The sequence below is a fragment of the Natrix helvetica genome (assembly GCF_964273705.1).
Source record: "Natrix helvetica genome assembly, chromosome: 5".
Classification (NCBI taxonomy): Eukaryota; Metazoa; Chordata; class Lepidosauria; order Squamata; family Natricidae; genus Natrix; species Natrix helvetica.
Window position 1 is genome coordinate 73,353,946 of NC_138551.1, and position 15,434 is coordinate 73,369,379.

Consider the following 15,434-nt stretch of genomic DNA (forward strand, 5'->3'; position numbering starts at 1 on the left):
CATGCTTTTTTTAACTGAATACAGCTAGCCTTCTATCTGCATGTGTTCTGTCTCCACCTCTATTGTGCACCTCAGTAATTTGTAAGCATTCTCTCTGTCTCTCTCCCATATATATTTAAGCCCAAAACCCAGCCTGTGTGTGTATGTATGTATGTATGTATGTATGTATGTATGTATGTATGTGTGTGTGTGTGTATATATATATATATATATATATATATATATATATATATATATATATACATACATACATACATACATACATACACACACACACACACACACACACACACACACACACACACACACACACACACACATATATATATATATATATATATATATATATATATATATATATATATATATTCATTCGTACATTCTCCCTAGTGGTGGAGGCAGCATGCAGGCTGGGTTAACCCTCATCCAAACATATTGAGGACTGAGTCTGGTAACATCTTTAAGCTCCGCCCCTGTTGCTAGGTCGACCCAGCTTTCGACTCAGTCCACTCATGAGGACGGCTGCGTCATCGCCTTTCTCCGGTCTTTTGGTGATAATTATTTGGTTGCTAATTTGATTATTGTGAGTACTGGACTGAATTCTGTGAACAATAAGACCAATTACAACGACCAGACGGCACTAAGGTCCTTGCAGAGCCAGGCATTGGTGGTCGGAGCCTCTAAGCCCTATTAGGGCGCGCAGGCTGGCAGCGTGACAAGGGTGTCATTTCTGTGAGGACGGCTAATTAACACCTCGTTCTCACACCGCGGTCTCTGACGGCTCAGTGACAGCTCCCTTGTGGTTTCCTACGTGTCCGTTCGCTGCGTTGATATTCTGATTCCTTGCTCGGCAAGCTGAGAGAGCAGCTGGGAACCGCTCCGCCGCTCCTGTTAACAGTTGAGCGGCGAACCACGGCTGCCAGTAATTGGAAGGCAAATTGACTTTAAAATCATTGTTGGACGGCTGCGGAGCGACCCAGGAGGATAGGAACGTTGAAAATGCCGCTGTTACAGGACTCTCAGTCCCTTCGTGAAGCAAGGATCGCAGCAGTTAAAAAAGGCACGAATTGCCATTTTTTCAAATGGCTGTCAGTGGCACACAAAATGGTGGCCGTCAGTACACAGGATCTTAATACAACGACAGAGAGTGCTGCAGAGGCACAAGTCCCACTGACAGGAGAGGTGGCTTTAATGCCTCAATCATCCCCTCAGCCTGGCACTTCTGCTGACAGGTATTCCAGCAGCAGTAAAAAGAGGTCTGGAAAGGCAGAAAATGCTAAGAAGCCCCAAAAGCCTTCCAGCTCACGCTATGAAAAGAAAAAAGAAAAAGCACTGGATCGCATACACAAGAAGGTGGCCAGCAAAAAGACCTCCTCTCCCAAGCCAACAGACAAGCCCCAACAATCCCAGGGGCAATTATCTCTGCTGCTTTCTCCTGGGGACAGGCAGAATAGGGACATCCCTATTAACCCCATCTTTCCTATCAATGTCTCCAACATATGGGGGTCATCCCAGGCGCCACTGGTCTCCATGACTGCCAGTGAGATCGAATTACCACCAGCTGTCCAGAGACTGGACTCATTGCCTTCCACATCTACCACTAACCCTTTGGGCCAATCACATCCCATGCTCCTGCCAAATTTTCAGGACATTATTGCCTCTGCCATATCTCAGGGCATCACAGCTAGTTTTCAGCAGCAACAGGCCATGCCATTCAGACAGGTGACCGCCACAAACAGGGCTCCATCTGCACCAGCTCAAGTAGCTCTTCCTACAGAACCGGTGGTGTCTGACCAAGAGGATTTGGATCAATCCTCAGAATCTGAGGAAGGTGAGCTCAAGGAGGCCGAACAATCTGAGGATGAGGGAAGGGAGCCCGACCAGAAATCCTTTTCGGGCCTATTCCCTCCTGCCTTGTTCCCATCACTTCTGTATAAGGCCAAAGCAGCTTCTAAGATAGGGCCTCAACTGGCAGCGGCCGCGCCTCGGCCAGCGACTGTGAGTGCAGAATCTTTGTATTCTGAACAGGCACCCCCAGCAGAGACAATTCCAATGCCTAAGATATTTGTAGACTTGATCCAAAGGCAGTGGGCTGCTCCCACATCAGGCCCAAGTTCATCGGCCGCTGATAAAAAGTTCTTCAATGTGGCTAACGAATTGGCTCAGTTTTGGGCTATTCCTCCAATAGATGCTCCGGTGATTGCCCTCTACATGCCAGCTCACATGCCAGGGGCTCCGGAGAACGTCCTTAAACCGGAGGAGAAGAAAGCAGACATAACTCTGCAAAGAGGTCATCAGGCGGCAGCCTGGGCGGTCAAGGCCGCCACTACCGCCTCCTTCTTCACCCAGCCATGTCTGCTGTGGCTCCAAGAACTACAACAGCATGTTCCTATCTCTGACATAAGGGCCCACCAAGACATTGCCAAACTGGTGGCGGCGATTCAGTTTGCGTTGGATGCTACTCTGACATCTGCCAGATTCGCCGCCAGAGCCATGGCCTCCTCCGTGGCTTCCCGAAGATTGCTGTGGCTTCGACAGTGGCAAGCCGATGCTCGCCACAAGTGGAAGTTGGCCTCCGCTCCTTTCAAGGGAGGTTCTCTTTTCGGAGATGCCCTGGATCCATACCTGATTGAAAACAAGGAGAAAAGGAAGGTCCTTCCATCCGCCCCAAAGAAGGGCTTCAACCATCCGTCACCATATCCCAGGTGCTTTTCCTTTCAAGGCCAGGACCTTGGTTCCTCCTTTCGGAACTAGGACTATGGTTCCTCCTTTCGGGGGGCGCACTATGGGGGCCAGGGATATAGGCAGCAGGGAGGCCATGCTTCCAGACAGAGGCCCCAGCCTGACCGCTTTCAGCAGGGAAAATCTTCCAAGCGTCCTTTTCGAGGAGGGGGGAGGTGTTATTATCGCAGAACCAAGCCCCTCCGGGGCCAGTTATCCCATCGGAGATAGGCTAGCTATGTTTGCTGACGCTTGGGATGCTACCACCTCCGACGCTTGGGTTAGGTCTACGGTTAGACAGGGGCTTGCCCTTGAGTTTATCTCCAACCCCCCTAGTTCCTTCAGGGCCTGTCCGGTTTCCTCCAACCCAGCTCGCAGGCACCTCATGCTGGAGGCAGTCCAACATCTCCTCAACATTAGGGCCATACAACCAGTACCGGCAGAGGAATGCGGGCTGGGGTTTTATTCTTTTTGTTATACCAAAGGCCTCGGGGGGCTGGAGAGCTATTTTGGATCTTAAAAGATTAAACAAGTTCATTTGTTACAAGAGTTTTAAGATGCATTCTTTGCATTCCATTTTGGGATCCATCAGACAGGGGGATTTTCTAAGTTCGATTGACCTAACGGAGGCATACCTCCATGTTCCTGTTTTGCCCCGGCATAGACAATTCCTGCGTTTTGCATATTTAGGGCAGCATTTTCAATACACTGCCCTCCCCTTTGGGCTGTCTTCAGCTCCTCGTGTATTTACAAAGGTCCTAGCGGCCTTGATCACAGCTCTCAGGGAAGTGCCTATCAGACTTCAAGCTTACCTGGATGATATACTCATCCAATCTTCATCCCCTAGTTAGGCTCATAGGGATCTTGCGGCCACCATCCAGGCTCTTCAGGAGCATGGGTTTTTCATCAACGTCCCCAAGAGCTATCTACATCCATCCACCAGATTAGTGCACTTGGGAGCGTTGATCGACACAGAGGAATGCAGGGTGTACTTGTCTCGCAAGAGGCAGGACAATATTAGGGCCTTAGCAGGTCAGACGGCCGGGTCACATTGTTACTGGTTTTTTGATCTTGCTGTTACCTGTTGAATAAAAAAAAGAATGTTGTCGTCTTGGTTCTGACACGATAAGGACGGATGGAGGAATTTATTGACATGGCAGAAGGGGCGCAACTGGATGTCCGGAGTACAGGTATATTACAACTATTGGCGATGACGCACGGGTTCTAAGGTTTTCTCTTCGTGAAAAGCTGGGTCTACCTAGCAACAGGGACAGAGCTTAAAGATGTTACCAGACTCAGTCCTCAATATGATTGGATGAGGGTTAACCCAGCCTGGATGCTGCCTCCACCCTAGGAGAAGAGGCGTCTCAGGTACCAACGCCCTTTTTCATGGATGTAGGTATGCTGGTCCTTGGCAACGTTTCGGCGAGGTCCCACTCGCCATCTTCAGGCTGCTGTTTTCAGCTTCGTGCTTGTTCGAGTAAGTATAGAAAGACGACAGCTCCAACCGCACTTTACTCGCACAAGCACGAAGCTGAAAACACCAGCCTGAAGATGGCGAGTGGTACCTCGCCAAAACGTTGCCAAGACAATCAATCTTACATGGGAAAAGACCTGAATACAACAAGACCAGTATGTATGTATGTGTGTATATATACACATACAATATATTGTTGTATATATACAACATGACCAGCATACCTACACCTGTGAAAATCTACGAAAACATATATGTGTGTGTGTTGTATTTGTGCTGATAAATAAATAAATATATATATAAACAAATATAAAAAGGCAACATTAAAAATAAAAATATGGTTTTCTGCCTAGATGGTCTTCTGTGTTGAGCTGAAGGAGCTGCCGTCTTTCTATAAATCTTGGTGTGTGTGTGTGTGTGGAGTGCTGGCGTTTCAGTAAGTGGATTGATTGGCTGTGTGGCTGTATCATGATTGGTAGATTGGTGCTGGCTGTGTGTCCGTTGTTGTTTTGTGTTGTAACGGCCTGGGTGGTGGGTGGAGCTCGTTTGTTTACCAGGGCTGGTTTCCAAATGTCTGGCAGGCGGGAGGCATCGTCACGTTTATTCATGTTGTGGGGGTGTTTCTCTATTTCGATAGCTTCCATAATTATTCTCTTGTTGAAGTGTTCAGTTTTAGAGATTAATTTGGTTCCTTAAAAATTAATTTCATGTCCTATAGCTTTAAGGTGCTGGAAAAGGGAGTTTTTTCTTTTTTTCTTACTGCATTCTTGTGTTCTGCGATTCGTGCATTTATTCTCCTGTTCGTTTGTCCTATGTATGTTGCAGGGCAGATTTTGCATGGTATTTCCTAGACTCCTTGGTTTTCTAGCTGGATCTTGTCTTTGGGGTTTCATAAGATGTTGGCTATTTTTGGGTCAGTGTTGAAGGCTGTCTTGCTATTGTGTTTGTGGAGAATTTTGCTGATTTTATCTGTGGTCCCTTTGATGTAAGGGAGGAGGGTGATGCCGTTGTCCTGTTCTGTGTCTCGGTTTTTGGGGGGTCTCTCCCTTTGGATTAGGTTAGTAATTGTTTTTCTTTGGAATCTGTTGGAGATTAAAACGTTTGTGAGAGTGTAATTCAGTTTTCAGGTGGTCTTTGTTGGCTAGGCATTTGGTTCTGGAGATGAGGGTCTTGGCTACAGAGTTGATCTGTGCAGGGTGGTGATGGGATTGTGCATTTAAGTTGCGGTTGGTGTGGTGTTTTTTCCGGTAGATAGTGTGTCCTAGGGAGCCATTGGGGTTTTTGTAGATTAGGACATTCAGAAAGGGAAGTTGGTTGTTTGCTTCTATTTCCATGGTAAATTGTATTTTGGGATGTAGGCTGTTGAGGTGTGTGAGGAAGTTGTCCAGTTTTTCTTTCCCATGTGACCAAATCACAAAAGTGTCATCAACATATCTAAACCAGAGTTTGGGTTTGTGTTCAGATTTATCTAAGGCATTAGTTTCAAAATGTTCCATGTATAAGTTTGCGATGATGGGTGAGAGGGATGATCCCATGGGTGCTCCTTCTATCTGTTTGTATCTTTGTCCATTATGGATGAAGTATGTGTTGGTTAGGCAGTGGTTGGTCAGGTCCAGGATGTGTTTAGGGGGGTTGTGTTTGTACTGGATAGCTGTCAATACTTCTTTTATAGGCACTTGGGTGAAGAGGAATATGACATCGAAGCTCACGAGTAGGTTGCTAGGTTGTAAGTTTTGTTTCTTTATTGTTTCTATGAAGTGGAGTGAGTTTTGTACGTGTGAGGTGATGGATTCTGCATAGGGTTGGAGTTGTTTGGCGAGGAATTTGGCAAGATTCTGTAGAGGTGAGCCTATGGAGCTGACTATGGGTCTGAGTGGTGTTCCTTCTTTGTATATCTTGGGGAGGCCATAGAGTTTGGGGCATCTGGAAGATTTCTCTCTGGGGATGATTCTTTGCTGGACCTCTTCACTAATGGGAGAGGCTTTTATTTTGGATTTGGTGGTTTTTTCCAGGTAGGTGGTGGGGGTCTGTGTTTAGAGGTTTGTAAGCAGGGTCTTGGAGTAGGTTGGATAGTTTGGCTTGGTAGTCAGACGTGTTCATCACCACTGTGGCGTTACCTTTGTCTGCTGGGAGAATGATTATGTTGTTGTCTTTCCTCAGGTTGATGTGTGCTATTTCTTCTTATTGCTGTAAGTTGCTTCTGGGTGGATTACTGGAGCAAAGGACGTTGCTGACTGCAAGTCTGATTTTTATTGGCTTCATCTGGGTTGATTTTGGTGAGTGTAGCTTCAACTCCGCATATGATGTCTTCAGTGGGGATACGTTTAGGGGCGACTGCAAAGTTGAATCCTCTGGAAAGGACATTGGTTTCAGCTGTGGTGAGGGTTCTGTCTGATATGTTGTGTACTGTTTGTTTCATGAGTTGCTGTGGAGGGGGGTTGGGCTTCTGTTGTTTTTCTAGTCTGTGGAGTTTGTTGGTGTGTTTGTCTGTGTTGTAGGAAGTTTCTGTTTCGGGTCTCCAGAGAGCTAGTTGTTTGGAGTTGTCCCAGAGTGCTAGGTGGATTTTGTTGCTGAGTTTGAGGTGAAGAGTGAGTAGGTCTCAGTTGGTTTGGTCTAGTAGGAATCTTTTCTTGTGGAGTTTGTTTAGCCTTAATCAGAAACCTCCTACAAGACAGACAAACACACCAACAAACTCCACAGACTAGAAAAACAACAGAAGCCACAGGGGGCGGCTTTGTTGATTTTGGAGGAATCGCAAGAGGAGCAGGGTGGGGCAGCCCTCAGGCTTGGGACGGCTTGCCAGCAGGGAGGAACAGGAGCAGGTCACTGGCTTTGACAAGTAGCCTGTCAGCAGCTTGAAATCTTGAAAGTTATTATCTAAGCCTTTATTTGTCCTAGCCCAGTCCTACTTTACCATGCATTGGGAACAGAAATTGGTGATTGTGTTTAACCATCAGCAGGGATATTCACTGGGAAGGGAAAAATTAAGCCAGAGAATCCCAGAAACACCGCTGTGCTGTCTTCAGAATGCATCACTTGGAAGCCTCATTACTCTTGGCAGAATAGAACCCAGCTACTAGGACAGTGTAACTTCAGCAGGTTTCTGACAGTTAAGCAACAGTTAAGCAACAGGAAAAACATAAATTAACATGGCCCCAAGAGCAGGTTCGTTGTCAATTTCCTAATCTGCACAGGAATGAAAGCTGCTCATTTATTTGCCTATTTCACAACTTAATATTTTAGTTTGGTTTATGTGTATTTACCGTATTTTTCAAAGTATAAGATGTGTATATACCGTATTTTTCAGAGTATAAGACACACTTTTCTCCCTCAAAAAAAAGGGTGAAAATCTGGGTGCGTCTTATACACTGAATGCAGCATTTTTGGCCTCCTGAAACCCCACCCCTTTGCAAAAATGGACATGCAGAGGATTTGAGAGGCTTTCAGAGTGCTCCTGGGGGCTGGAGAGGGCAAAAATGAGTGACAAATGGGCCATTTTTTGCTCATTTCCCCCTCCCCAGTCCCCAGGAGCACTCTATAAGCCTCCTAAAGGCTATGCATGCCCTTTTTTGATAAAAAACCTGGGCCAGTTTTCACGAAAAATGGGCCATTTTTTGCTCATCCCCCCCCCCCCCCCCAAGCTCCAAGGAGCACTCTACAAGCCTCCTAAAGGCTATGCATGTCCATTTTTGCAAAGGGGGCAGGGTTTCGGGAGGCTAAAAATGCTGCATTCAGTGTATTTTCATGAATAAAGTGCCATTTTTGGGAGGTCTGCAGAGTGCAAAAACTTTTTTTTAAATTTGCCTCATCAAAATCTTGGAGCATCTTATACTCCAGTGCATTTTATACTCCGAAAAATATGGTAAGTTGAATCCCCACTTCTTGTATTTTATTTCTCAAATTCTTCATGCTAATTTAAATACTACTGGTTTGGAGAAGAACAATAATTATACTAGTTTTCCAAGTATAAAAAGTGCAAGTATTCCAGTTCCATAAAACGTTTATAGAACAATCATTTCATCTCTTTTGCTTTACAGATCTGTCACATTTAACTTAGAAAGTATCATGCAAATGTGAAGTAGATATTATTTATTTACTCATACATATGTACCCAAGGATTGATTGATCAATATTTTACATGTCCCTTTCTGTCTTTATCGCCTTGTTTAAAAAAGCTGTACAAAAATGATATAGGGAAATATGCATTCTGACACCTTATAGACTCAGAAACCTTAACATAGTATTCAGAAAAGTATGTACAGTAAATGGGATTACATAAATTTTGAAGTGAGTCATTACTGTGATTGTTGAACATTGATTTGTTGAACATTGCTTTTTAGCTGGCTTCGTCTAATATCATTTTGGGATGCAATATTCATACATTTATTTTATTTTGCAGATTGTACATGCACATAAGCCACACTTCATGGCATTACATTGTCAAGAGTTTGGAGGGAAAAACTATGAAGCATCTATGTCTCACGTGGACAAGTTTGTTAAGTAAGTAACAAAAAAGGCAGACCAAAGCTAAATAAATACTTTTGCTTAGTCAACTTTAATTATTTTTGAAAAGAAAATAAATACAAACCATTTAATACCCTCTTCAAATTATTACTCAGTTCACCTCTACAATAAGTATATTATTTTATAATCCAATATTACTTATCTAAGGAGAATTGCTTGCACTACTTGTTTGATTTATCTTGCTATTACTTCAACCATTTTGAAAATAAGATTCCCAGGAAACTGCTGTATACCAAATCAGTGTTTGCTTATCTAACCCTGTGAGGAAGCAATAGACCTTTGTACCCTAGACTTCTCTTTTGGTGCCTGCCAGGTCCAATTTTGGGCTATTGTTTTGATACATTGAAATATTATTCTAAAGCAAAAAGGAACAAGCATAGAGCAAAGACCAGCCTCTATGATATTATTTCCAATAATGCCCTCGGACTCTGCATAGGCTTTCCGGACTTTCTGTGCAGCTTAATTTTGTGTAGGTAACCATGCCCTCCCCCACCACCAGGACCACCCAGCTGCCAATCAGACAGTGTTAGACCGGAGGGAAAACAAGATGGCTTCTGGGAACTCTGCAGTCACAGGCCTCATGAAGAATAGACTGAATTAGCAAAGGGAAAGCTCAGGGAAACAGAGAGGTAAACCCAGGGGTGGGCTGCTACAGGTTCACCCAGGTTCGGGAGAACCTGTAGCTAACGTTATGCCCGGTTCCAGAGAACCTCCAAATCCCACCTCACCTCTCCCACTCCTCCCCTCCCAGGAGTCTCCACGCAGCCTGTTTTGGGTGCGAGGTAAGTGCAGGACCCTTGCAGAGGCTTGGGAGGGGGGGAAATGAGCCCATTTCCGGCCTCCAGAGGGCCTCCAGACCCTGAGGGAGGCAGTTTTCGCCCTCCCAGAGGCTTGAGAAAAGCCTCCAGAGCCTGGGGAAGGTGAACACACACGTACACACACACACACACCCCGCTGTGGTGCAGGAAGCCGACTAGACCACTCCCACCATGGTCACGCCCACCCAGCAACCGGGCAGATAACCCATTGGTGAAATTTTTGAAGCCCACCCCTGGGTAAACCTCTTGTGAGATGGGCATCAAGCAAATTTAATAAACAAACGAACAAAATGAGACCCATGATGAGGCAACTGGAAAGAAGGAAATCACTAAGAAAATGGGGGGGAGGGAGTGGGGAGAGAGAGAGGCATTTTATTTCCTTCCCTCAGAACTAGTGTGAGATAAAAGTTCTTTGAGCCATTTCCCACAGGCGGAACAAAGACGAGGAGAATGAAGAAAAGCCCAGCCATGAATAAGTAAAAAAGAAAATATGAAAAAGAAGTAATGACACTGACAGAACAGAAACAGAAAAGATTAACTAAAAGAAAAGACTCTGTCGAGACAAGTGTGTAGCTCTGTAGAGATTGGCAAAACAGATATACAGGGATTAAGATAAGAATATAGAGGTCATCAATATATGCATATATTATGGCTATATAGTGGTGTTTAAAAGTATGCAAACAAGTATAATGTTTTTGACTCTGTTTATATAGTTTTAATTTTATCTAGTTTTAGAACATGTGGAAAGCATCATGTTTTAAGCTTTACTTATGCAGAAATATTGAACATTCAAAAGGGTTCAGAAGCACCACTGTAGAAGGAAAAAACATGAGAATATCGTGAAATTGGACTTAAACAAAGTTTAGATAAAGACATTATACAAAATAGTTAAAATAGAAAACAGTTTTATTATTCGGTTTAAATTCTGTACTCATTGAAAGCATTTATAATTTACATTTTTTTAAAAATGTGTATACTTATTTTATGTAAAATAAAAGCCCTCCCCCAGCCCCGCCACTTGAAGGAACATACAAAAACACAATCAATTTTCCAGGTTTCTAATGTCCAAGTTTATATATTTTGAGTTAGGGTCAATCGGTTTATTGATGGTATAATAATAATAACAATAATAACAATAACAACAACAACAATAATAATAGAACCACCTGGGACAGTTACCTCCTTCTGATAAAGCTGACTACTTTATGCTGTAGTACTTTCTATTTTGAGTGGATACTTTTTCTGATTATTTTACCTCTGCAGAACAGTAATTGTATTCCACTTCAAAGTAAATTAATCCCCACAGGTCTTCTGTCTGATGTGGTTTGGTGGTAATTTATTCTTGGAGTATAATTTTTTTAGACATACTTTTACCACATAAGTGAATGTAAAAAGAAATGTTTTTTTCCTTTGCAGAAAAAAGAGAAACAGTGCCCTCTCCTGAGCACTAGAAAGAAGTGCCCTCTCAATTTTATTACACTAAGATTCTTTTTAGTGGAACATACCTGAAAGGTGCCTGCATGGCTTGACTTGTGAAGGAGAACTCAACAAATAAACAATAGAATAGCAATTAATTAAATGGAGCAATTTATTTCCATTGTACATTTGTAACTGATTTCTCCAGTAACCTCCCCCAAAATAAGGGGCTGTTAATATGTTTTGATTTTTCGCAAACAGTTCCTTAATATTAAAATTTTTCCCCCAGAGAATTGCTATCCAGTGATGCTATGAAAGACTACAACAGAGCCCGGGTTTATCTGGATGAAAATTTCAAGTCACAGGAACACTTTACGGTACATTTCCTGACCCACTTTTTGTATGTTATAGATGACTTCACTTACTCATTTTTACAAAAGGTGGCCTTTGTTAACCTTTAGATACAATTCCCAGTAATTTTGGTCAAAAGTTGGTCAAATAAATTCTAGGAGTTGCATTATTGGCATATATGGAGAAATATGGTTGAGGAAGGGTTACGTAAGATTTTTAGAGTTATTGCAGGTCAAAAGTATAGTGTATTTAATTTGCAACCGCAATTGTATTTAGTAAGAGCATTCTAGATTCTAGCTTTATTTTTAAAAAGACAGAACAGGCATTAATAAAATCTTGTAGCAGCAGTGTGATAATGGCTGGAAGTAATTCTCCACATAAAATAGATGACTTTACAAACCCATATAAGTAACAAAAATTTTAACTATGATAACAAAAAGCAGGCCAACATCTCAATCAACCAATAAGAAGCCATACCCAACCAGACATCACATAAATACTACTCATGGAATAGCCCAAAACACACCATCCAGTGGAGATCGCTGAGTTTAGAAGATTAGAAGCTTAGAAGATTAAACCTTTGGTCCCGGTGACTGACCCAGATTGAATCCTGCAAAAAAATAATTACACATTTTAATTGCTTTCTAAGATAAAAACCATCACATGATAGTTAGATGCTAGTAATATATTATGCATATTATCATAAAATAATCATAAATTACAAGTTTACATAATTCTAAACCAGAATTGGATACTGTCTGAAATCTTACCACCACCATTCCTGAAGATTTTTAAGTCATGGTTTTAAGATAAGAATTGTGGGTTGCTTAATTATAGATTGCTGTTGTGTTTGCACTGAAACTCCATATATCCTCAATAGAGCAACTGTCTCACTGACACATTCTCACGAACACAAGCTGAGAAAAAATAACCCCACAAAACTCCTTATCAGTCACCCAAATCAAAAAGAAACCAAATTAAAAATTGTAAACTAATTGACACAGTGTAAGAATCAGAAACTACCATATCTTCCCACAAATCCACAGCAAACCCTAGCTATATAAACATCTGCCCGTATTCAACCTGTCCCCAGGCTTATAAGAAGATAGGTTTAAAATGACTTATCTTCTTAATGTCATTTTCATTTTTCTCAGATCTCATTCTATTTGTTGCCAGGTTAGGAGAATATATGGTAGTTATTCAGATGTTGATTTTGGACTATGTTCAAGTGCCAACTCAATCATGAAGTACCGGGTAACTTCAGGCCACTCTCAATTCAGTTACTTCCTAGTCTATCTACTACTGCTTTGTGAATGAAATGAGACCTCCAAGCATTCCATGCTGAATTTTCAGAGATAAGTCATGATAAAAAGGAAATGAATGAATACTTGGTTTGTGGTAGAGAGTACTTTGTTTATAAACATCTGTGTTATTGTCGTAGCAGATATGAACTATATGATATAATGAACAAAATTGTGACTTGGTGGAATCAATTTATTTGAAAACCTGAACACTGAAAGTAACAAGGGAAGAGTACATCAACCAAATAACAAACAGTGAACTAACAGAAATGCATATGTAATGAATGCTGAAGATGTTTCACTTTCAATATAAATGCCCCTACAGTGATGAATTTCAGTACTTTAAGCTAATGTGACCTTTAAATAAGCTAGGGACTGTGCTGCAGTATAAAATAACATTACCTTAAAATCATGTTCTCCTGATTGCAAAAAATTGTAAAGTTAATTTTTGTTAGATTAATGACATTTGAGCAATATTTGCAGTCAGGCTTGCCTCAATTAATTGGCCATTAACTGAAAAAAGAAATTGAATTTATCTTGTATATAAATGCTGTATTATTAATGGCTTTCAGAAAATTCAGTGTGTTCCCAGAAATGGAAAACACATGCTTGATCTTGATGAGCGTATTATCTGTCAGAAGGAACTTTTCTAAATGTAATAAAATGATTCAGGAAGACTGGTATAATTTAATTTAGTACAAGGAGAATTCAAATATTTGATTAGTTCATTTTAGATCATTTTACCTCTTGGGCTGGAGTGGGGGGACTACATTTCCTTGACTCCTTCTATCTCCCTAGCCTCTTGTGCTGAGCACACTTTCACCACGAGGTGGAGCCAGGATATTACTTTTACACGCAACTAAAGCTTCTTGGTGTGCAAATTATAGCAATCAGCTAAAGGATTTGGTTGCTGAATATTCCTTTTGCAAGTTTGGAGAAATTCAGAAGGGTGTATTATAAATCTGGATCTGGTTTTCTGTGCCACATTTGGTTTCCAATGGTGACTGTCATCAGTGGAGTAGATTTCTCTTCAAAACTCATTTTCTGCATGCATACACCAATTTACTATAGAGAGTGGAAACATTGAAAAGATAGTCTTCTGCCTCCTTTCTGTTCATCACCTCAACTAAGCATCTAATGTAGATGACCATATTTTATTATTTTTGTTTAAAATAATATTTCTCTTTCTAAAACGAACCAACAAAAATATACAAACTAACCAAGAGATGTAGTAATTTTGTATATTTATTTATAAATATGGGATTGATATTTAAACTTTGTAATTTGAAAATCTAGCTGAAGTTCTATTTGGATGCATTTTTGTTCTGTGCCATTTTTTTTAATAGAGGTGATTCTTTTCGGTCCTTAGTCTCAAAAAATAATTTGACTGTTATCTCTAAGTCAAAAACATATTAGGTCAGTTTAGATGATAACTTTATTTGAATGGGCATATAACTTGTACCTTTTATTCCTATCAACAGTGCCCCTCCCCCCTCTTCCTTTGGATGCATAATCTTAGTCGGATATGCTTTTACCTACCAGTAGTTTCAATTGGTCTTATTTCACACAAGTCAGTTTTCAGGAAATGCCAGTTCTAAGTCTATGCATGTTGGATTGGAAGAAGCCATTTCAGGCAGCTAGTTTCTTTATTATATCTCTTCGTTATCCTTTCCTTGAAGCCACTTCCTTGAGTATCAACTTTTTATGATTTTAAAAGAGGTACTATTTGCCATCAATGTGGCAAATCATTGTTGGAAGTGACTCTCCATTTCCTTTCATTTAGTGACTGTAAACTTTTACTTTAATTATATAATATGTATGTATGTATGTATGTATGTATGTACACACATGTGCATGTAAACATACTTCAAATATTTGAGTTTTTTTCAGCAAAAAATAATTATATATTAACCATTAATATATTGAATACAAATTTCAAATATAAATACAATTTTTCCTTATATGTTTTTTTTCCAAATATCATATATTTTGTCAGTAAAACACATAATTCTTTAAAAATAATTATGATGCTAAAAAAAATCCTTGACATTACAGCAGAAGCCTTTTAAATAGCTTTTCCATTGTGAAATCTGTTGACAATTTTTCTGATATTAATAAACAGTTTACTAATAAGTATTGACTGTGTTCACTCCCACTTCCATTTGATTTTGGGCTGCTATGCTAAAGCAGACATGATTTGGAAAACCATTTATAGTTAGCATTTTGTATGAAACAAATAACAATGTTTTCTTCAAGCCATTTTAAAACAAATTGTGTTTTGGCATAGTCTTTATCATCAAGTAACCTTACGAAACTATAGCCTCTTTTTCAAAGTGCAAATGTTTCACCTCCATATGAATATCTATAGCATCGGCATGCCAGTGGAAAGTTTATTGTTAAAGGTACATACAAAGCTGCTGTGTTTGTGTTGTTTGCAGAACTAATTGCAAAGTTCTTTTGATCTTTCTGTGTAAAACAGAGCACTAGCAATAGTCACTGCATAATCTATGTACAGAATGTACATACAGATTAACATAAGTAAATATGTATATGTGTGTGTGTATGTATATGCATACACACACACACACACCATTCCAAACTGCTAAAAGTCTTCTTTTTGATATGGGATGAGAGGAGGAAATATAATAAATATTAATAATTTATTAAGGTATAAATGAAGATGCTACTCAAAAGATGCATACAAAACTTCATATATGATTAACATGAAAAAGATCCCTTCCTGAACTTTCTTGGTTGATTGATATTACACTGATTATTTAAAAATAGTTTCAGTTGTTTAGAAGAAAGACAAAAACTCTATAATAC

The 15,434-nt window shown here is 40.7% G+C and overlaps 1 protein-coding gene across 7 annotated transcripts in view; it reads left to right on the top strand.

The window, feature by feature from the left end:
- The window catches only part of INPP5A (inositol polyphosphate-5-phosphatase A), a 320,002-nt gene that overhangs the window by 112,817 nt on the left and 191,751 nt on the right, over window positions 1–15,434 (top strand). For all 7 annotated transcript variants that reach the window (XM_081955467.1, XM_081955466.1, XM_081955465.1 and 4 more), the window contains exons 3-4: window positions 8,598–8,698; window positions 11,246–11,333. In XM_081955467.1, the coding sequence (XP_081811593.1) occupies window positions 8,598–8,698; window positions 11,246–11,333 (189 nt within the window). The remainder of the gene's footprint in view (window positions 1–8,597; window positions 8,699–11,245; window positions 11,334–15,434) is intronic.